Source organism: Rhea americana, unplaced genomic scaffold (genome assembly GCF_003343005.1).
Source record: "Rhea americana isolate MKP2758 unplaced genomic scaffold, rheAme1 scaffold_19, whole genome shotgun sequence".
NCBI lineage: Eukaryota > Metazoa > Chordata > Aves > Rheiformes > Rheidae > Rhea > Rhea americana.
In genome coordinates this window covers 6,742,598-6,764,438 of record NW_028186038.1, presented here as the reverse complement: position 1 = coordinate 6,764,438, position 21,841 = coordinate 6,742,598, and the positions used below count along the sequence as shown (strand labels likewise).

The following is a 21,841-nucleotide window of genomic DNA, read 5'->3' as shown; positions in this document are numbered from 1 at the left end:
CTCACTGTCACATAGTCACTAACTCAAGTGCAGAAGAGAGAACTGTCCCCTGTGCTGGCTCTCACCGCCTTCCCCCTTTCCTCACTGCCTGTCTCCCACCATAGGACGGCCAGATTGAGACAAAGAGCAGAAGCAGTAGCATCACACAGCTCTGCAAAGAGAGGAAAGTTTATAATCTCTCATTTTCCCACATAGCTTACTGGAGGTGACCTGATCTACTCACAGAAAAGACTTGGTTCTGTTCCACATTCCCTTACACCTCCTAGTACTACTTTGAGCTGGGGGGTGGTAGCAGCCAAAGAACTTGTGGGTAGGCAGAAGTGACAGCTCTAAGAAAAAAAACCCTCAAATTTTATTACTCCTCCATCTCCCTATGTATTTGCTGTCATATCCACTCCCTCTGTTACTCAGGAAGATAAGTAGAGCAGCTAATTGCTGCAAAGCTAACACCATTTCAGGACAGCCAAAAGTGGAGACTATGGATCACCTCTACAAGCCAGAAAGTCTCCTACCAGTACGATGCAAGAAGGGGATTCCCAGGAATGGCTAAGCTCTCGCATGTATCTGCCACTCTAGCTCATGACCTGCCAGAAAAACTGTGATCCTTACCTGGAAATGCTGAGGCAGGCCAAATAGGTCTTCTGGCTTCAGCCATGCTTCTGAGGCTATCTGTGGTGTTGCAGGAGGATGCAGCTGTGGCTGAAGAGACACGAAATGCTGTGCAGGCTGAGGAGATGAGAGCCAAAGCAAAAGCTCAGACAGCCCAAGCCATTGCAGATGATGCTCAGAAAGACCTGGCTGAAGCACTTCCGGCCCTGGATGCTGCTCTTGCCAGCCTGAGGAACCTCAACAAAAATGATGTTACTGAGGTAACTGGACTGGGTGGAGTGGAAAGGTGGGACTGGAGAGGAAGCTGGGCCTGGTTGAGGGAGGCCTGTCTGAGGTGCTTCAAGGCTGCCAACGCTTTGCAGTCAGGTTGCTATAACGGACTTGGACACTTTGCAACAATTTCCCTTCCATGGGCTTTCAGTATCCCCAGCCTTTTGCAGCACCCCTTCCCTGGGGTGAGGGTCTGTTTGGCTGCCCACGCAGCTTCTCAGCACTCAGCTTCACTCTTTAAGAGTGAAGAACATTGAACTGTAGAGAGACAGCAGCTGGCTGGTGTGTGGTGCTCCATGTTCTTTACAAATCACGCCAGAGTCAGGGAGTCAAGGAGTGCTCACCCCATGGCGCCTGCCTCCCATTTCACTGAGCCTCAGTGAGCCAAGCTGCTGGTCCTGCTCTCTGCTAAGGGCTGAGCAGCCAAATCCTTTGGGCTCTCTGAGGTTGTATGTATGTGAGCTGGGAAACTGTGCACTTGACTGCACCTACTGCTGGCTATTTGCATGCACACCTTCGACCAGTCACTTCTTCCTCGCTTCTCTGTCCAAGAGAGACAGCTATTGCTCTGGCCTTGTCCAAGGGAACAACTGCTAGGCAATACCATAATGTCACCCTGAGTGCAGGCTGCACAGCACAGACCGTTCTAGCATCCCTCTGTATCCATGCCAGAGGGTGTTTTTGAACAGGGCCCTAGCACTGGGCAGAGAACAGGAGCGGGCAGAGGCTGAGGGGCTTGACTTCAAGGAATACTGGCTTCAAATAGGATAGTCAGAGAGCAGAGCGATCCTGACCCTGCAGTGGGAAGTGTAACAGCCCACACCCCTAGCTGAGAGAGCAGCCTCAACAAGTGGCACCCACAGATTTCATCATCTGCAGGGAATGGTAGTGGAAGATGCAGCATGAGATCTTGCTGCATGCGATGTGACAGCTGTGAAGGGAAGGGATAGCCTCATTACTCTGACTGTGAGTAACAGACCTTTTTATTCACCATAAACATACACAGCTCCTTTCCCCAGAGGGAGGGGAAGACAGACAATCAGTCCACTTGCCTCCAGGCGAGGGCTGAGATCTGTCTCACACAGCAGCACTGGTGGCTGGCCCTTTCCCACTTCCCTGTGCCACTCTGCCAGCTGCATTATAAGCTTGCTGATCTGGCTCAGGACAACAGCGGTTTGAAAGTTCTCCACTTCCACATCTGTCTGAACCTTCCTCAATGCCCACTTTGCCTTCTCCTCTTCCTCTGCCAAACACTTCAGGTCTTGCTGCAGGTTTGTTTCCCAAACTTGGAGCTTGTTATGCTGCCAGAGCTGGCAGGCATTGTAAGCTGGCAGCTCCTCAGCCTCCTGCTCCAGGGCCTCCAGAGAGGAGCCCTCATCATCCAGGATTCTGCTTGGGAACCGTAGGACCTGGCTGCAGGTCTGCAGCACTTAGTCAAGGGCATCACCTTCCAGGATGGGCTTGCCTGCAGCCAGCAGGGCTTCATAGGCCTCCACCTCAGCTAGGCGCAGCACATTCTCCTCACCTACTGTGTTGCAGAACCACTTGAGGAACAGCTCTGTCTGGGAACAGTCAAAAAGCCAGTCAAAGTCCTTCTCACAGAAAGAGTCCACATAGGGGTAGATCACCTTAAGTTTCTCCAAAAACTCTGCCACTCTGTTTACCACATCATGTAGGAAGATCTAGGAGCCTCTCTGACTGAACACGGCAAAAATGGCCGGCAGTAGAAGGAGCAAAACAGCAGACGTCCATAATGGTCCCCACACCCAAAGCCAACACAAGGATACCCAAGCAACACTACTGCCTACTTGAGGAAGGACTTGAGCAATCTCTGCACAAGAGCTGCTGACCAACTCATAGGCTCCTTCCTCACAGCATTCCCAAGTCAAGGAGCACAAGACAAGCAAGACCCCATAGAGCAAGAAAGAAAGCGTGCTCTACCACTGATATTCCATTCCCTTACTTGCCCTCACCAGGGCCGTACAGCTCTGGGACCTCTGCTCACGCATCTTCAGCCTGTAGAAGAAAATGGCCATTGCAGAGCATCGGGGCAGGTTTTTTCAGCCTTCCCGCAGTTTGTTCCTTGCCTTTTCTGATCATCAGTTTTCCTTGCAGATCTCTCTCTCACCTATCTGTACACTGCATCTTCTGCAGCCACAGAAGAAGGATGCCTCACTCACCACATCACTATGAGCTAGTGATGTGGGCACTACCGCTCCTGCCTGACAGGAAAGCAGAGCCCCTTTGGCCCCTCAGCCTTTCCTGCTCGACACAGAATGCACACAGCCTGTCACCCTCATGTCACAACCCCCTCTACCATTAAGGGGGAAGCTGTGCGTGAAATACCCATCAACAAGCAGTCCTCAGTGTGATGATCAGCCAGCAGCAGCTCTAGTGGCTCAGGGAAGGCTGCCAGGGACAGGGATTGCTCGTGCTCAGGGTAGAGACTCAGTTACGTGGGGGAAGGTCAGGAGGAGAGACAGGATTTTCCCATCAAAACAGCAGTCAGCTTTTCCCAGCTCACTTTCTGGCCTGTGGTTGTACTTTTTTCTCCGTAGAATTGTAGGGAGTATAATCAAAACATAAATACCAGGAACATGCAAGATCACAGCTTCCTCCTGTCCCCCAAGCTCTCTAGCTGGACTTGGCAGAGGAAAAACACCTCACCCATACTCAGATGTCCTGCCTCTGGTCTCCATCTCCCCTTGGCCAGCTCTGAGGAATGCGCACTCCAGTTTCTCAGCCCTTCTACAGTTCTCCAGCAGCTACTGCCAGCACAATACAGAGAACCAAACCAAGCCACTCTGTCTCTTGTTGTGTTTTGAAGGTACGAGCAATGCAGCGGCCTCCGCTTGGTGTGAAGATGGTGATCGAAGCGGTTTGCATCATGAAAGAAATCAAGCCCAAAAGGGTGCCAGGAGAAAAGCTGGGCTCCAAGGTGGATGATTACTGGGAGCCAGGCAAGGCCCTTCTGCAGGACCCAGGGAAATTCCTGGACAGCCTGTTCAAGTACAATAAGGTAAGCAGTTGCAGAGGAAGGTTTCAACCAGGGATCAGGCACTACATCGTAGAGAGCCTGTTCACAGCTGTGAAGCCAAAAGTCATGCATGAGGCTCCTCCTGGGCACTACCCTTTGGCCCCACAGAAGACAGGGGCTTACTTCGCTTGGAAGTCCTTGTGTCAGTTGACTGCACTTCTTTACCTCTGGCAATGGGACCCAGAGGCCCAGGCCCTCCCTTTTGCCCCCCCGGCTCTTTCCACTCAGTGGAGCAGGACAGGAACTCTGACACATGATATGTGAAGGGACTTACCTGGTTCCACAGCAGTGCCTCCTAGGCCTCAGCATGTGGCAGTTTGGTTCCTCTTGCTCCAGTGCAATGCCTTAAACTCCCTGCCAGGTCCCGAGGCAGTCTGCAGCTACAGGAAGAGTGCTTAGAGCTAGAAATTGCAGTCATCCCTCCTAGGTGGGGATGCAGAAGACCTAGCTGGATTTTGTTGTTCTCCAGATGTCGCCTCAGCAGGGCATTGATTTCTGTAACCATTCAGCTATCTAACAGAAATGAAAAGCAGAGTTTCTTTCTTCATCTGTGAGACTTCCCATTGAGCCCATAGGGCCCTAAGCCCTTTCAGACCCTCCTCAGTCAGCTCCCTAGCACTCTTCTGATTTCTCTCCCACTATTCCTTACAGGACAACATCGCAGACTCTGTGATCAAAGCCATCCAGCCATACATTGACAGTGAGGAGTTTCGGCCATCTGCCATTGCCAAGGTCTCCAAAGCCTGCACCTCCATATGCCAGTGGGTGCGTGCCATGTACAAGTACCACTTTGTGGCCAAGGCTGTCGAGCCCAAGCGGGTAAGAGGTGACTTCACTGGGTCATACTGGGCATTAGGGAGGGCAAAACTAGCAGCTCCCTTCAGAGGAAGATGCTGACATCAACAGCTGAGTGGTGCAGGCCTGGCCTTCTGTTCAAATCAAGGCTTGGCCCAAAGTTCCTTAAGCCCAGAGTACATTATTGTAATGAAATGTGAGAAATCAGTCTAGAACATGTTGGGCAGAAATGATACTCTGTTCTTAGGGCTGAGTCTTGGCTCAGCAAAAACCGTACTTACAGAAGCATTCCCACATATCACTTGTATTTCAGCCTAATCTTCTCTAAGCTTAGTGATTTCTTTATTATTTTGGGCAAGCAGAGGAGCCTTTCCTCCCTTTCACCAACAGGATACATCCCAAGCTCATAAAAGTTGGCACAGGCTCCTGAATTTGCAGAGCTATGCAGAAACACCCTTCCCACCCCTACTTTTACTCCTAGGTTTGCAGTAGACCCCTGGAGTTAAGCAGATCACTTAAAGTCGGAAAGTGAAGCAGGCCAGACCCAGAATCCTTTCCTCTACTCCATGCTGCAGAGCAAACTCACACCCTTTAATTAGCCAGTTGGTGTCAGACACAAGAGGATTTGCAAAGTTAATTTAGAGGCTTTTGCAGTTTAAGTTGTACACATTAACGTAACTGCTGTGGGGCCCCTGCACTGCAATACAGGGGTTTCCAAGTCTAGCAACATAATTGTCTGATGGAAACTGGGCCAGTGCAGAGATGGCCCTGTGCCTTCTTCCACCCAGCTGAGCATGCCAGTGGCCTTGCTATGCTGTAGGTCTCCGAGTACAAGTTCTCACTGTTAGAAGACCAGCAGAAGAGCCTACCCATATCTCCAGGGTGGGCGAGGGATGTTCACTTCAGTCCCTGACCAAGCTGAGCCCTGCTGCCTGGGAACATGGTGCTTGCTCCAGGAGCAGCACCATTTCAATAGGAAGTACCTCATTGTACTTTGTTTTCTTGAGGTGGAATCTTTGGATAGATCCCATCAACACATAGAGGAAACATTACAAAGCCACCCCCCTACAAAGCCAGTGGTGTTTTGATAGCTTTTGGCGTGGGGGGAAGGGTCTCAGTTCCATAACAAATTATAGCTCTTCCCCAAGTCAGCCCCTGCCACAAGATCTGCCTTTTTGCCTGGCCACATGCCTGACAGATTCACCATTATCTTTGCCTCTCCTCAGCAAGCCTTCCGGGAAGCAGAAGAGGACCTGCACATCACTCAGCAGGTCCTTGAGGAAGCTAAGGACCGCTTGAGAGAGGTTGAAGATGGTATTGCCATACTGCAAGCCAAGTATAAGAGCTGTGTAGCCAAGAAGGAAGAGCTGGAGATGAAGTGTGAACAGTGTGAGCAGAGACTGGGCTATGCTGACAAGGTAAGAGATAGAGCCAGGTTCTGCTTGTTTGCACAAGACATCCTGACATCAAGCCCAGGAGGGCAGTGATGAAAGCCTCCCCTATACCTGCCACTTGCACCAACCCTGTCTGCCTTCAGCTCAGAGCAGTGCTGGGACAGAGCTGCCTGGCTAGATCTCAGCAGCACAAAGGGACTGGGAAAGCTCAGCTTGCTGGGCATTGCTGTGAAAAGCTGCTACCCTCCGGTGGCACACACTTCCATAGCCAGCAACAGGGCTCCAGGGCAGCCCTGTACTCCCAGGATAAGGTACTCAAAGATGAGCAGTGGGGACAGAATTCAGGCTGTGGCAGGGGATACCTTAGGACCCCTGGTCACCCCAGTCATCTGCTGTGTTACCCAGATTTAGGAGATCCAGGAGGCAAAATTAGGCCATACAGCAGCTCCTGTGTTTGATGCTTGTTCACAGCTCATTAATGGCCTGGCTGATGAGAGGGTGCGCTGGCAGGACACCGTACAGAGCCTGGATTACATGATCAACAACATTGCTGGTGATGTGCTGGTTGCAGCTGGCTTCGTGGCCTACCTGGGCCCATTCACAGTAAGTGTGCAATACTCCTTCTCCCCAGGGGGTTCGGTTAGCTGCTTGCCTCTCACTGTGGCAGACCAGATTAGCTGCAGAATCACAGAACTGTTGAGGTTGAAAGGAACCTCTGGAGATCATCTAGTCCAACTCCCCTGCTCGAGCCGGGTCACCTAGAGCACATTGGCAGGAATTCCAGTGGAGAGATCAGAGGAATCAGGTCAGATTTCACCCTGCTTTGGGGTTAGCAGCCACAACTGCTACCTGCATTGCCCAGCTCCTCTGGGCCTAGAGGCAGCCAGGTTACTCTGCTAGCATCCCCATGTGTCACTGCCCGCTCAGAGCAAAATTAGAGCTGTAACACCACAATCTCTGCAAAGCAGGGTACGCAGTATGGGGAAAGGGATGCAAGATCCCTCCTGGATATCTCTCTCTGTCTCCATTTGTGCCAGAGGCTACACCTGGCCACATTTGAACAGAAACAGGTGGAAGGTTTAGACAAATACAGCAGACTAGCTGCAAGTAAAAGAATGACTGTGGTGGTGCTTCTCATGGCAGGGAGACTACCGCACAGCACTGTGCAAGGAATGGGTGAAGCAGCTGTCAGAAAACAATGTTCCTCACACAAAGGATCCAAACCTGATCAGCACCCTTGGAGACCCCATGGAAATCCGGTCCTGGCAGGCAAGTGGCAGAAAGAAGCACGTGGCAGAGCGAAGGGAACAGCACTTTGGGCAAAGGCCAAAACACTCAGCTCACAATTTACTAGGAACAGCAGTACCAGAGGACAGACCCTAGATTGAATAGCTCAATAACAACTAAGCGCCTCCATGCCTCAGAGCTGGAATTGCTGCCAGGGTCTGGGGCTTCTTGTGCAACAAGTGGACGCCTTCAGAGTCCCAGCAACATCCACAGTAGCAGTAGCTCTGGGGGTATCACACACCTTATCTGTAAGGTTTCACCTTTACATGCCACAGAGTTAAAGCAGAACCCCAACCACAGCCTGCCCAAGCTTAGCTTTGCCAGCACAGCTCTCTCCCAGGGCTTAGCCACCACAGTAGAGCTGCATTTTGGGGCCCAGCTGCTGCTAGCAGTAGCATTACCACCATTCCCTACCCAGCCACAAGCCCCATGCTATGACCACACAGGGGCCAGGGCAATAAGGGCTTCTCAGGAGAAGCCTCATTATATAGATGTAGCTACCATCCTATCTAAGTAAACATAGCTCAAGGGGCTGGGACCTCCTGAATCTGAGCACTAGAGAAATTCTAACACCCACATCAGGCACACACACAGTAAGGGAGACCAGACTCCTGAATCACAGAGAGAAAGCTGCACTGTGCCATCAAATGCTCCCAACATCCAGTACACAGCTTTTTCTGCTTAACCAGATTGCCGGCTTACCCAACGACAGCCTATCCGTGGAGAATGGGGTAATAACACAGTTCTCCCAGCGCTGGACTCACTATATAGATCCCCAGGGACAAGCAAACAAGTGGATCAAGAACCTGGTAAGAGCTGTGGAGAGGAAAGCCAGGTCTCCTGAGATGGGAGAAGGAGCTTTCTGTTAGGAGCTGCACAGAGTAAGGCCTTACAGTATCAAGCTTTAGGTTACAGAGCTATGAGACCCCCCACTGTCCCAGCCATGCCTCCCCAGCACTAGAGAGGCCTCACAAGTTCTGTATTCACCCTGACTGGATTCCCCTGCTCAGGGGAACACACACACACTAGGAGGGGGGGCCTCTGCAAACAAGTGGAGAATCAGATTCCAGTTTTGGCTCCCCACCAGCATTCTGAAAGACTTCACACCCTTCACCAGACCACAGACCACAACCCTGGCATCTCTCATAAAAGTCTTCAGGGATAGAAGGGCTCAGGGTAGCATTACCTGGCTACTAAGCTCAGCACTGCCAGGATCCCAGATACACAGACCACACACTCCCCTCTCCCTGCAGGGAGGGTAAGGGACCACTGCCCTTTTGAAGGGTCAGGAGGGAAGGTCTGGCAGCTGCTCCCATTCTGCTCCCTGAGGGCTTCTCCCACACACCTGCACTCACTTTGCAGGCAAAAGAGCTCCAAGCTGCCAGTGACAGTGCTCTGCAGGGGCACTGTCCAGGGCTGTTTTCATAAGGCGCTGCTGTCTGAAGGAGATTTTTGCCATTCCGTCCTTGTACTTGCTGCTTAGTTGGGCATGCTGTAGTGTCCAGTGACCCTCCATAAGAGGACTAAATGTGCTGAAATAGTCAAAAACTGACTGAGCAAGAAAAGGTGACGTTTCTGCTGTTTCAGTGAGTTAAATTGGCATGCTAGAGATCTGCCATGCACCAGAGCTGGCCTGAGAGAGTGACAAGATGCAGCAGGGAGAGGCAAATAGATCACCTTGTTGGGCACCAGTGAGGCAGCAGGTTGGCTGAGCAGTAGCCTGCATACCCCAGGAAACATCACATTAGGAAACATGTTACAGACCTGGCGCCCCATGGGGACTCAGGGTCTGAGCGTGTTCTGTTGGGACCCAGGTGTTCCATAACCCTTCTTCTTTCTCTCTCTCAGCACAGCAGTAATAGAGTCCTTGGCAGCACATCTGTGCAGTGCTGGGCTCCTTTCCATTCTTGCCCTCCCCTGCTGCCTTTCAGGAGAAGGAGAACAACCTCGAGGTGGCTAAGCAGAGCGACCGGGACTTTCTCAACAGTCTGGAGAACTCCATTAGCTTTGGGAAGCCCTTCCTGCTGGAAAATGTTGGCGAGGAGCTAGATCCAGCCCTTGAACCTGTCCTGCTGAAACAGGTCCTGTCTCTCACCTTGGCAAGGAGTGGGCAAGCAGAGTGCAGTGGGTATCTAGCCAGGCCGAAAGGGGATACCCAGGCATAGAGGAAGGTAGTCATACCCCTAGATCAAAGCTGTGGATTTGCAGGTCTCTCTGGACAGGCAGCATTCACATGGGTGCCCTCTGCTTTGTGCTTTCCTGTCTTGGCCAGGGGGGCCATGTGTTGGTAGCCTCTCTCTTGCCTTCAGTCTCCTAGCAGCAGATCTTTTGTCCTTGCCTGGCAAGCAGGGCCATGGCATTTAACTGCTCCGTTCAGGTGCAGACCTTCAGGTCTGCTTAGCAGCTTAGAGCTCCTCTTTCTCTCTCCTAAATTTCTTCTCCTCACCTCAGAGTCCAGGGCATAATGGGATGCTTTCTCTCCTGGGAGGGAGACATCCCAGCCCACCTGTCTTTATCCCTCTCTGGTACAGACCTACAAACACCAAGGAAACACAGTGCTGAAGCTGGGGGACACAGTGATCCCCTACCAAGAGGATTTCAGGATGTACATCACCACCAAACTGCCCAACCCTCACTACACTCCTGAGGTCTCCACGAAGGTCACCCTCATCAACTTCACCCTCTCACCCAGGTACCTGCTTGCCCTGGTAGCTGCTCACCCTGCTCAGTCTCATTCCCCATGATCCTTGAGCCTTTGGCCCGTTTTTCCTAGTTCTCAGCAGCTCAGGAAGGAGGAGTGAAGGTCACGGAGAATGGTGGTCACATCTCTGCTCTGCCACAGACTCAGTGGGACCTTGGGCAAATTCCTGGGTATTATCGCACCTGGTTCTCAGCGCACTGCAGAGGGCTGTGAGGTGGCCAGCAGGGCTATGAGGCATGCAGACAGTGCAGCGTGGCCCTCGTAGGCTGTGTCATCCCTCAAAATCTCTGGAAATTTTTAACAGCCATAACAGTCCACAACAGAGCGTGCAATTAGCTGCGCTAAGGCCTGGTTCTGCACACATTGTCCTCACGCCTCCTTCCGTGCTTAGGACTCAAACCTCCACCTCCAGCGCTCCATCTCCTGGGGTTTGCTGTGCTTTCTTTCTCTTGGCCCGTGTTCCTCACATCTTTCTCCTTGTTTGAAAATTTCAGACTGTTTGTCTGTCCCCCTTCTCCTTTTTCTAGTCAGCATGTGCTGTGGGTTGAATCAAAGTGCAGGAGCAGTTCTGTGTGCAGAGCCATTGCCCTGCCACTCCCAGCTCTGGGCTACTTTGTCACCCCAGTACTATGGGGGTGTACCCCACAGTATTACTGTCTTCTCCTGAGCCTGTCTGTCAGCCTGGCACTGCCTGTGCAGCAGCACGTCCTGCAGCTTGGCAAGCACAGCCTTCTTAGCAATGTTAATGTTGTCATCAGGCAAGTGGCTGTCCCAGGCCAGGTGAGGGGACCATTGCCTCAGGAACCTGTCTCCAAAAGCACCAAACAGGGAAGAGTGTAAGAATAAAACACCACATAGTAATACCCTCCTGAATCCTCTCTCAGCTTCCTACAGGTTGCAGCTCTGGGACAGAGCCCCAGTATATTTGTGTTTGTACATCTAGTAAGTTACAGCAGATTTTTGCTTGTGAAATTGTCTCTTTGGTTGTTAGCACCACTTCCTGCAGCAGAAAGTTCCCCAGCCTCATCGCCACACGCAGGAAGGACTAGTTCTTCACTTTGCCGCTGTCTGTGCTTGTGTCTCACACTGGAAAAGGCAGTGGCCAGTCAGGCCTGTGGAGGTGCTGGGCCAGAAGCCAGGCCTAGCACCTGCCTGCCCAGCTGAGGCTGGTATGCACCATGGGTACACCAGCCCTATCTTCACCTCTGGCTTTCATTGCAGTGGCTTGGAAGACCAGCTGCTGGGACAAGTAGTAGCCGAGGAGCGGCCTGACTTAGAAGAGGCCAGAAACCAGCTGATTGTTAGTAATGCCAAGATGCACCAGGAGCTGAAGGCGATAGAAGACCAGATCCTCTACCGGCTCAGCACTTCCGAAGGGAACCCTGTAGATGACCTGGAGCTCATCAATGTGCTGGAGGCATCCAAGCTCAAAGCAGGAGAGATCGAGGTCAGAGTCAGAGGTGCTCTCCCTCTGCAGCTGTGCATCCACTGCCAGCCCTGCACTAACTGTGACATCTCTGCTCTTCCCCAGGCCAAGGTAAAGGTTGCGGAGCAGACAGAGAAGGACATTGACATCACACGCATGGAGTATGTGCCCGTCGCTGTCCGCACCCAGATCCTCTACTTCTGCGTCTCAGACTTGGCTAATGTGGACCCTATGTACCAGTACTCACTCGAGTGGTTCCTCAACATCTTCCTAACAGGGATCACCAGCTCTGAGAGGGCAGGTACCTTCAGGGAGCCCCCTCCAGTCCCTTCCCTGTGCCACATACCTAGCCCATCAGGAGCAGAAGCTAGGGTACCTACAGAGTCAAGGCAGATATGACTACTTGCATTGGATCTCAGCATAGAGCTACCCCTAGTAGCATCAGAGCTACCCCTAGTAGCATCTGCACAGCAAGGGGAGATGTGGTCACAGCAGGCCTGGCAGCCTGCCCGCCGTTCTCCTTCTCGCTACTTCCATGCTGCTGTGTCCAGCCAGGCTGGGGAGCTGCTAGTGCCAGGGCATGGACAAAGCACATGCCACACCAGACACTGTATGACTCTCCTCATGGAGCCACCTTCATGCATAGGTCCTGGCTGCTGTTGCCAGGCAGCACCTGCTAACTAGGATGATGCTGTGCTGGCTGGACCCCTGGCTTGGTGCAGCGTGGATTCCCTCCTGGTGCTAGAGCATGCTTTCTCTCCTGCCAGCTTTCTCCTGAACAAGAGCAGGATCAAGCAGCCCTTCTAGCTGGAGTGCCTCCTTTCCTTGGCAGGGGAGGTGGAGTTTCACCCTGCTACTGCATGGCCGGACCACTGCTCATCAGACACAGCTGGGGCTGGTAGTTATGGGTCAGTAACATGCCAGACTGAACACTTCAGCTGTGGGCAGCCCCCATACAGGCACCATCTCCTTCCTCCTCCAAGGCCCTATGCCTTCCAGGAGGATTTWCCCCCCCCCCCCCCAGCTGGAGATTTATGGTGTCTCAGCAATGCAGTGATCACACATAACACACCAGAAAACATCTGGTGCCTCTGTGTAATATACTGAATCTCAAAGCCTTGGCCTTTTGTGGGGGGTTTCTGTGCAAGTGGACAAGCCCACTTGACCAGGAGAATATTTGCAGAATATTTGCTTTGTCATGAGTGCATTTTTATTGCCCAGCCAAACTTCAGACAGCTGCTGTGGAGCACACCCTCCACATCACCCTCAGCACCTCCACCCTTGTCTGGTTGTTACCTGTTTTCAGACACCCTGAAGGAGCGGATTGTGAACATCAACAACTACGTCACCTTCAGTCTCTACAGCAACGTGTGCCGCAGCCTCTTTGAGAAGCACAAGCTCATGTTTGCCTTTCTGGTGTGTGTCCGGATTATGATGAATGAAGGGCAGATTGACATGGTGAGTAAGTTGCCTCAGTGCTTTGGTAGGACCCCAGCCAGGGCAACTGAAGCCCAGCCCTGGGCTGGGTGTAGGGGTTTCCTACTGCAATCAGCTGCTTGTCTTGGCAACCAAGGTTGTATGCAGGAAAGGCTTGCTGAACCCAGTCATCCTGCTAGGGCTATTTGGAGGCTCCCAGCAGTAGCTCCCTCATACCTGTTGGAGAGTATTTTGCCACCCGTGAATAAGTGCTCTCAGCAAGGGGTGGGCTTTCCTGCAGAGTAGCACCATGATCAAGGGGAAACACGAAGGAGGCTGCAAAGCACCAAGAAGCTGCCTGGGAAGAGAGTACTGGCTGCTGCCCTCTTCTCTTTCCCTGGGTCCCTAAGACAATGTGGGATTGGGAGCTTCTCCCTTACCTTGCACAGCTTGGCTTTCTCTTCTGCTTTTAGGTGGACTCTGCTGGATCCCCCTGCCTGTGCTTTGGCAGAGCAGGTCCATTCCTCACAAAGCTCCCAAGAGACACAAGCCTTGCTGTGGCCTTGGGCCAATATTTCCTGAGGCTGGGGACAGGCAGCCCTGTTGCTCCTTAAAATACCTGTCAGGCTAGTGGGCAAACCTGTGGCCATTCTATTCGCTGAGATCTCAAAGCTTTCCATGTGCTTGTCACAGCAGAGAAAATCTAATGGTGACTGAATGGTCATGTTGAACTCACTAGCCTCTCCAGTTCACTTACTCCCTGATACCCACACCTGGCAGGAGAAGCAGCCAGAAAGTTACTGTAGGGTTTTACTGCAGTACAGCACAAATGTACATGCCTCAGGCCAGACAGGCAGGCTGTGATCCATGGCCCTGTCCTATCCCCTTCTCAGGACGAGTGGCATTACCTGCTGTCAGGGGGGGCCATAAAGATGATGCGGGAGAACCCAGCTCCTGAATGGCTGTACGAGAGAGCGTGGGGAGACATCCTGGCCTTGAGCAACCTGAAGAATTTCTCCAGCTTTGCGGATGATTTTGCAGACAACCTTGCAGAGTTCAGGGCCATTTTTGACAGCCCCAAGCCTCACAGGTGAGTCCACTCTGCCTTTTGCACACATCAGTCTGCACATCTTGTCTTAGCTGTGCACCTGGCTGGTGCACCCTCCAGGAAAGTGTGGGGAACTGATGAGGCTGCAGGGCTGGCTCTGCTCAGAGCTAGTGTAGTGGCAGGCAGGGAAGAGGCAGGGGCATCTCTGTATCTCCACGAGGGCTGCCTTTGTCCAGGCAGGCCTGGTGTGAGTGCTCTCTGGAGCCTGGGCTCCTGGAACTGCTGCTTGCTCAAGGCAGAGCCCATGCAACACCTCAGCCCAGCATCACTTAGTGCTTTCCCAGTGGAAGCAGCTGTTTGGAAGGACCTCATCCTTCTGAAACCCAGCAGCTGATGCCTGCATCCAGTGCTGGATGGCTCTTGGGGATCTGCAGGATCTGGCACATCCCTGCAAAACACATAATTGCTTTGCAGAGAGCCCCTACCTGGGAAGTGGGACACTGCGCTTGATGCCTTCCAGAAGCTGCTAGTTCTGCGATGTCTGCGGGGAGATAAAGTCACCGATGCCATGCAGGACTTCGTGGCGCTGAACCTGGATCAGCGCTTTATTGAGCCACAGGTAACTGGCCGTACAGAGGCAGTGGCAGAGCTGGGGGTGGAGCAGGAAATCCTGAGCTTGTTGTAAATGGGACATCATCTCCCATTGCAGTGAGGCTGCTGATGCCTCTCTGCAACTACAGCTGAGGAAACAAACTCAGGGAGAGTGAAATGACTTAGAATCATAGAATCAGTAAGGTTGGAAGGGACCTCTGGAGATCATCTAGTCCAACCTCCCTGCTCAGCAGGGTCACCTCGAGCATGTTAGACAGGGTTGCATCCAGGCGGGCCTTGAAGATCTCCAGAGAAGGAGACTCCACAACCTCTCTGGGCAACCTCTTCCAGAGCTGTGTCACTCTCACAGTGAAGAAAACCCCCCTCACGTTCAGGTGGAATTTCTGTGCTTTAATTTCTGCCCATTGCCTCTTGTCCTGTCACATGGGACAACTGAAAAGAGTTTGTCCCTGTCCCCTTGACACACTCCCTTCGAGTACTTGTACACATTGATAAGATCCCCCCTCAGTCTTCTCTTCCCCAGGCTAAACAGGCCCAGCTCTCGCAGCCATTCCTCAGAGAGCAGATGCTCCAGCCTGCTGATCATCTTCGTAGCCCCACGCTGGACTCTCTCCAGTAGCTCCATGTCTCTCTTGTGCTGGGGAGCCCAGAAGTGGACACAGGACTCGAGATGAGGCCTCCCCAGGGCTGAGTAGAGGGGCAGGATCACCTCCCTTGACCTCCTGGCAACAGTCTTCCCAAGGCACCCCAGGAGACCATTGGCCTTCCTGGCCACAAGGGCACATTGCTGGCTCGTGGTCAACTTGTCATGCACCAGCACTCCCAGGTCCTTCTCTGCAGAGCTGCTCTCCAGCAGGTCAGCCCCCAGCTTGTACTGGTGCCTAGGGTTATTTCTCCCTAGGTGCAGGACTCTGCACTTGCCCTTGTTGAACCCCATGAGGTTCCTCTCTGCCCAGCTCTCCAGCCTGTGCAGGTCTCTCTGGATGGCAGCACAGCCCTCAGGTGTGTCAGCCACTCCTCCCAGCTTGGTGTCATCAGCAAACTTGCTGAGGAGGCACTCTGTCCCCTCAGCCACGTCATTGATGAAAATTTTGAACAGGATGGGACCCAGTCCTGAGCCCTGGGGGACTCCACTAGCCACAGGCCTCCAACTAGACTCCACGCCACTGATGACGACCCTCTGAGCTCTGCCTTTCAGCCAGTTCTCACTCCACCACACTGTCCACTCCTCTAACCCACACTTGCCCAGAGGCTGCCAGACAGCCTGGGCTCCCATAGAGCTGTCTGCTCAGGACACAGTCTGCATGCAGTAGTTAAACCATGCTGGGAGGGAGCAGACGGTGCAAGCATAGGAGCAAAGAGTTTGAATGAAAAATGGTAAAGTAGGCACTGCCTTGATTCCAGTCCTGCCTAAAAACATCTGTACTGGGCCATTGTTGAACTTGGTTCTGGCCTCAGCACTCAGGTGAACATTAGTAACTTGGAGAGGAGCTGGAGGACAGGCAGAATGAGGAAGGTACTGTGTGTGGTGCCAGGACGTGGCCTCGATGTGCATTCCCACAACAGACCCTCTAAGCAGCTTTACATGTTGCAGACCACCAACCTTTCAGCTGTGTTCAAAGAGTCCACTGCCACCACCCCCCTCGTATTTGTGCTGTCTCCTGGCACTGACCCAGCTGCTGACCTCTATAAGTTTGCTGAAGAAATGGAGTTCTCCAACAAGCTCTCTGCTATTTCCCTGGGCCAAGGCCAGGTAAGCTTCTGGTGCCAACGTGGAGTAGTGCTGTCATGCCATGACTCTCAGAGATCCCACTTAGCTCCAGGGAGGCAAAACACCCTTGCAGCACAGTGAGAGCCCCCTCCCCCTCCTGCCCCTAGGCCCTCCCTTACTAGCCTTCTGATAGCTGGAGGAGCTGATTCAACAGGAAGGGCTGCATGCCCCCTGACCATGCCACCCAACCTCCTAAATCCATCCCTAATTCTTCCATTCCCTCCACCTACCCACAGCATGACCCACAGGTCTAGTGAGGTGTGTAAAGGCCAATGCTGGGCTGTACTCAGATGGTGAGGATCCAGCTGAGCCTAGGGGACAAAGCCCAGGTCTAACGGGTACTGCACGGTCCAGGCTATGGCTCTGAAGGCTGATCCTTTCACTCAGCAGCTACCTCCCTATCTAGGTCAGCAGGGCGCATCCCCTAATGGGGCAGAGCCTCTGATCTCTTCTCGTCTGCCTCCTCAGGGCCCCCGTGCTGAAGCGATGATGCACAGCGCCATGGAGCAGGGCAACTGGGTCTTCTTCCAGAACTGCCACCTGGCCCCCAGCTGGATGCCTTTGCTGGAGAGACTCATCGAGGGCATTAACCCTGACAAGGTGACACCCACCTTGTAACTGGAGACAAGGGGAAAACTAACCCAATGCTCTCATGTCCCTCACAAGAAGCGCTACCACTTTGCAGCTGGTGTAGCCGCTTGCTGAAGTTTCCAGCCTTCAGGACCTTTGGTCTCACACAGAGCCTAATGAAAAGCCCGTGGGTGTGGGCAGAGGTGTGGGGTAAGCTGTTTTACTAAGCAGCGTACTCTCTCTGAGGATGTCAGGCGTGGAGGCATTCACCTGGCTGGAGCCCAGACCTCGTTCCATCCCCTCCAGAGCTTCTCAGTAAAACCGGAGGGTTGGTTCAGGAGCGGCTGCAGTGGCTGTGTCCAAACCCTCTCTACCTTCTGGTTCTCCAGGTGCATCAGGATTTTCGCCTCTGGCTCACCAGTCTACCTAGCAATTGCTTCCCTGTGTCAATCCTCCAAAACAGCTCCAAGATGACCATTGAGCCTCCCCGCGGGGTCAAGGCCAACCTGCTTAAGTCCTACATTAGCTTCAGCGATGACTTCTTGAATTCTTGCCCCAAGGTAAGACCTAGGTCCTGCTTTAGGTTGCTGTCCCCAGGCTAAGCCTGCTCAAATGTGTGCTTTCAACCTGCACTCTGCTTCTCTCTGTGCTGGACTTCGCCCTCTGCTAGAGCTCTCACATGTTAGAGAGTGTGAGAGGTGACATTTCTCAACATCCAGGATCTCCTCTGTGATTGGCCAATTTGAAACCGCACTTCCACTTTGAGAAATAGAAGCAAAGGTTTCGCAGAGGCCTGGAGTAAGACACTTGCAGCCCTATTTAGACAGGCGTGAATGCCCGCAGCCTTCCCCACACAACAGCCTGTTGTCTGAGGTTTCCACCTCTTCAGGCTCTGGTTGACATTGCTGAAAGGCAGGTGGCACACCTTGTTTTCTGCCTGCTGCCAGGTCACAGTGGGTACTTACCCCATCCCGATTCGTCTCCTCCAGTGCTGAGCACTTCTTCTCTCTGCTCCGTTGCCCACAGGTCACAGAGTTTAAATCCTTGTTGCTGTCACTTTGCCTTTTCCATGGGAACATGTTGGAGAGAAGAAAGTTTGGTCCCCTGGGGTTCAACATCCCTTATGAGTTCACAGATGGAGACCTCCGCATCTGCATCAGTCAGCTAAAGATGTTCTTGAGTGAATACACAGACATCCCGTACAAGGTGAGAGCACAGGCTAGCCCCCGTCTGTGGAGGGAGCGGGTTCACAATCCACACGTGGATAAGAAAGCTGTCCCATCTTCTCTTGCAGGTTCTGAAGTACACAGCTGGGGAGATCAACTATGGAGGCCGTGTGACTGATGACTGGGACAGGCGCTGCATCATGAATATTTTGGAAGACTTCTACAAGCCTGAGGTTCTAATACCTGAGTTTGCTTATTCCGAATCAGGGATTTACAAGCAGATCAGTACCTCTTATGACCTGAACGTAAGTACGTGAGTGAAAAACACATACCTGCATAGATCGGGGCACTAGCACAAATGGAGTCTCCCCCACCATGACACCCACAGAATTTCCAGTTCCCTGGGGGAATATAGGTTAGTAAAACCCTGGAAACCTTAAACTGCTTTCATCCATCTGCATCTGTTTCAAGCAACTGAAGGAAAATATGTCTGTTGTAACAGGAAGAGGTAGCAGAACCCCCTAGCTGAAAGCATTTGTACTCTGAACCATTTTGATAAAACTTCAAGTCACCTGTTGTATCAGATGCTTTAGATTTAAGCATCTGATGAGCTCTCTTGGAGACACTGCAGGATCCTTGCTGCTGAGCTGCCCATTCCTGTGGAACGTTTGCTTTGTCATCGGTGCGGTTTTATTCTCCAGCCGCACCTCACACCATGACCATGGCCTCTGCTCAGCCTCCAAGCCTATCTCAGAGGGGCTGCTACTGCCTTGATCTCCTGAGTCCTTCTGCCATGAGTCAGTGTTTCCAGACACACAAAAGCTGCCCCTGAGTAACAGCCGTGAATTACACATTACTAGTTGTGACAGGTGACAAGAAGCTGTGTAAAAGTCAGATAAATGAATCTCAAGCAGCGAGACGAGGGCCTCTTCCAGCTGAGGCTGCAGGTCTGCAGTCTGCTGGGATCAGTTTTAAACATCCTTAGCTTAGTCATTTCTTTTGAGCCAGGCGCCTGGCAGCCCAAAGGGGCACTAGAATTTTATGTCCATGCTCTTGCGCTCCTGGACGTCACATCCTCGTGTGTACTCCTCTCTAGGGGTACCTCCAGTACATCAAGAGCCTGCCACTCAATGATATCCCAGAGATCTTCGGTTTACATGACAACGCCAACATCACCTTTGCTCAGAATGAGACTTTTGCTCTGCTGGGAGCCATTATCCAGCTGCAACCCAAAACATCTACATCTGGAGGCCACAGCAGGGAAGAGGTGGGTGTTGTCAGTCCCTAGCTGTGCCACAGTGTGTCGCAGACTAACAGTAGGAAACTAGAGACCTAGGTTTCCTGATTTGCCTCCTCATTGGATCCTGATACTGCTTTTGGTGGGCTCAGGGCTGTGGGATCACCAGGCAGTTTGCTTTGCCAGCAGAGGCGAAGCTCAGGCCACCAGGCAGCCAGCCTGTAGCACCCATGGGCCAGGAGAGCCCTGTACCCTGCCTGCCCCCAGGGCTGCAGTGCTGGGAGGTGGCAGCAGAGCTCTATCCCATCAATTCTCTGGCAACTGGTGCTGGGCACTGCTTGGCTGCCAGTCCAGCTCACACGCTCCCTTTCTTCACTTCCTCTGTCCCATCTGCCTCCTCCTGTTTGGTCCATGAGAAGTTCCTGCTGGCTAATCCCTGGCTCAGGCCCCTGCCCCCTCCGTAAGTATCCCAGTGATTTCACCCAAATAGGCAGAGATGTTGCCTAGTCCAGCCGGGTGTCCCCAGATGCAGGGTTATTTTTCTCCACCTAGAGGTTTTTTTCCAAGTAGAAAGAAAGGTTTTGGAGTGCTGGCCAGGACTCTGGGGGGCCCCACAGTGGCTGCACCACTCCCCCCACAAGTCACAGCTAGACTGAGCAAGCCCGTGGCTCGCTGAACCCCAGCCAGCCTGGCATGGCCAATGCTGAAACCCCTGCCTGTGGGGTGCTGGCAATGGCATCCCCATCCAGGCATTGGGTGTCCCCATTCCCACAACCATGGCAGGGAAGGTGCTTACCTGCTTGCTGCCTGCCTTCCAGCTCGTGGAGGAGATATCCAAGGACATCCTGGCCAAGCTGCCTCCCCCCATTAACCTGCAGGAGGTGATCCGCAAGTATCCAGTGCTCTACGAAGAGTCCATGAACACGGTGCTGGTGCAGGAGGTGATCAGGTAATCCTGGCAGCACTCCAGGATCAAGTCCTGACCTTGTGACCAGCTTGTCCCTTGGGGAGGGGCAGAGACGTGCACGCCCCTGCTGCCACCCACCCTTGGGAAACCTCCATGCCAAGCACGGCTGTCGGCACAGGCAGTGGGGTTGGAAGCTGCAGCAACAACTTTGTTATCCCAGCCAGAGCCTTCAAGTGATGACTGTACTAGTGGGGACTGAGCAGTGTCTCCATCTGCTACTGACAGCTCTCCAGGGCTCGGGGGGCAGCTACAAGCGTCCCATTGAGCAGAGATCCGGGCTCCCTCCAAGAGTCTGGGCAAATTTCAGACGGGTGATAAATCTCTGCATTGGGTCTCTGTTTCATCTGCGGAAACATCAGCTGTTTCTCCCTAGGTACAACAGGCTCTTGGAGGCGATTGCTCAGACATTAAGGGATTTGCTGAAAGCTCTCAAGGGCCTGGTGGTGATGTCCTCTCAGCTGGAGCTGATGGCCGATAGTCTGTACAACAACACTGTCCCCAAGTTGTGGGACACCAAGGTATGCTCCTCAGCTAGCTCAACCACCTTTAGAGCTCGCTTGGGCCAGGGGAAAGGGTCTTCAAAAGCTACCGGCGACTGCAGGCGTGCATGGAGCAGGCCCTTGTTCCGCTGGTGTGCGGAAGTCTCCTTCCCACTGCAGCTGCACAGTCATTCTCAGCCTCAGGCTGTACGAATCCCTAGGCTCTGGGCAGCCATCAGCAACTAGGGCACAAGGTTTGGGATGCTTCTGTATGCCTTCAATGCCTTCTTCTGTGGCTGCCCCACAGGCCTACCCATCACTGAAACCCTTGGCATCCTGGGTCAACGACTTGCTGCAGCGGATTGATTTCCTGCAAAAATGGATCAGCCACGGGATCCCTCCTGTGTTCTGGATCAGTGGGTTCTTCTTCCCCCAGGCGTTCCTCACTGGGACCCTGCAGAACTTTGCCAGGAAGTCTGTGATCTCCATCGACACCATCTCATTTAACTTCAAGGTCAGTAAGTTAACCTGAGTCACCGGATTTTTGCTGGCTGTTCAGCATCTGCTGCTAGAAAGCCCAATATCCAAGAAGCCACAAAGGCAGCAGTTCTAGCCGTGCCTTACCTAGGAGATGGAGCCCTTAGGGTTTACACACAGGGTCTAGCCCCAAGGGGCCCAGTTGATGGAAGCCCTTCTGCTTTGTGCAGAAGCAAAGCCCCTACACCACCAGATGCCTTCACGAGATCCTGGAGGCAAGCAGAGACTTCTCCAGACCTACTCACACTCCTCTCTGCCAAGTCTTTCTCAGGCTACCCACAGCCTTGTGCTGCAAGGGTAAGACCCCTGATGGTGCAGCCCCAAGACTGTTCCTGGGACAGGGTAATACAAGCAGGGCTTATCATTCGTGTCTAGATCAGCAACTAAATCCCTCTTGCTGCAAGGCCAAGAGTGGCAGCACACTAGGAACACCTGTAGCAACCCCAGCAAGCAGTTTGCATGGCCAGAGGCCTCCAAACACAGTCCAGCACATCCCAGAGTTGGGACAGGTCCCCTTTG

The 21,841-nt window shown here is 52.9% G+C and overlaps 1 protein-coding gene across 1 annotated transcript in view; it reads left to right on the top strand.

Annotated features, from left to right (window-relative positions):
- The window catches only part of DNAH1 (dynein axonemal heavy chain 1), a 77,091-nt gene that overhangs the window by 54,164 nt on the left and 1,086 nt on the right, over nt 1–21,841 (top strand). Inside the window, exons 54-76 of the mRNA XM_085302488.1 lie at nt 684–869; nt 3,707–3,898; nt 4,568–4,735; nt 5,938–6,129; nt 6,577–6,708; nt 7,249–7,374; nt 8,082–8,201; nt 9,324–9,473; nt 9,924–10,084; nt 11,315–11,540; nt 11,625–11,820; nt 12,826–12,977; nt 13,829–14,025; nt 14,458–14,602; nt 16,190–16,348; nt 16,835–16,966; nt 17,326–17,496; nt 17,963–18,142; nt 18,231–18,407; nt 19,199–19,369; nt 20,158–20,288; nt 20,680–20,824; nt 21,093–21,299. Coding sequence (XP_085158614.1) covers nt 684–869; nt 3,707–3,898; nt 4,568–4,735; nt 5,938–6,129; nt 6,577–6,708; nt 7,249–7,374; nt 8,082–8,201; nt 9,324–9,473; nt 9,924–10,084; nt 11,315–11,540; nt 11,625–11,820; nt 12,826–12,977; nt 13,829–14,025; nt 14,458–14,602; nt 16,190–16,348; nt 16,835–16,966; nt 17,326–17,496; nt 17,963–18,142; nt 18,231–18,407; nt 19,199–19,369; nt 20,158–20,288; nt 20,680–20,824; nt 21,093–21,299 — 3,816 coding nt within the window. The remainder of the gene's footprint in view (nt 1–683; nt 870–3,706; nt 3,899–4,567; nt 4,736–5,937; nt 6,130–6,576; nt 6,709–7,248; nt 7,375–8,081; nt 8,202–9,323; nt 9,474–9,923; nt 10,085–11,314; nt 11,541–11,624; nt 11,821–12,825; nt 12,978–13,828; nt 14,026–14,457; nt 14,603–16,189; nt 16,349–16,834; nt 16,967–17,325; nt 17,497–17,962; nt 18,143–18,230; nt 18,408–19,198; nt 19,370–20,157; nt 20,289–20,679; nt 20,825–21,092; nt 21,300–21,841) is intronic.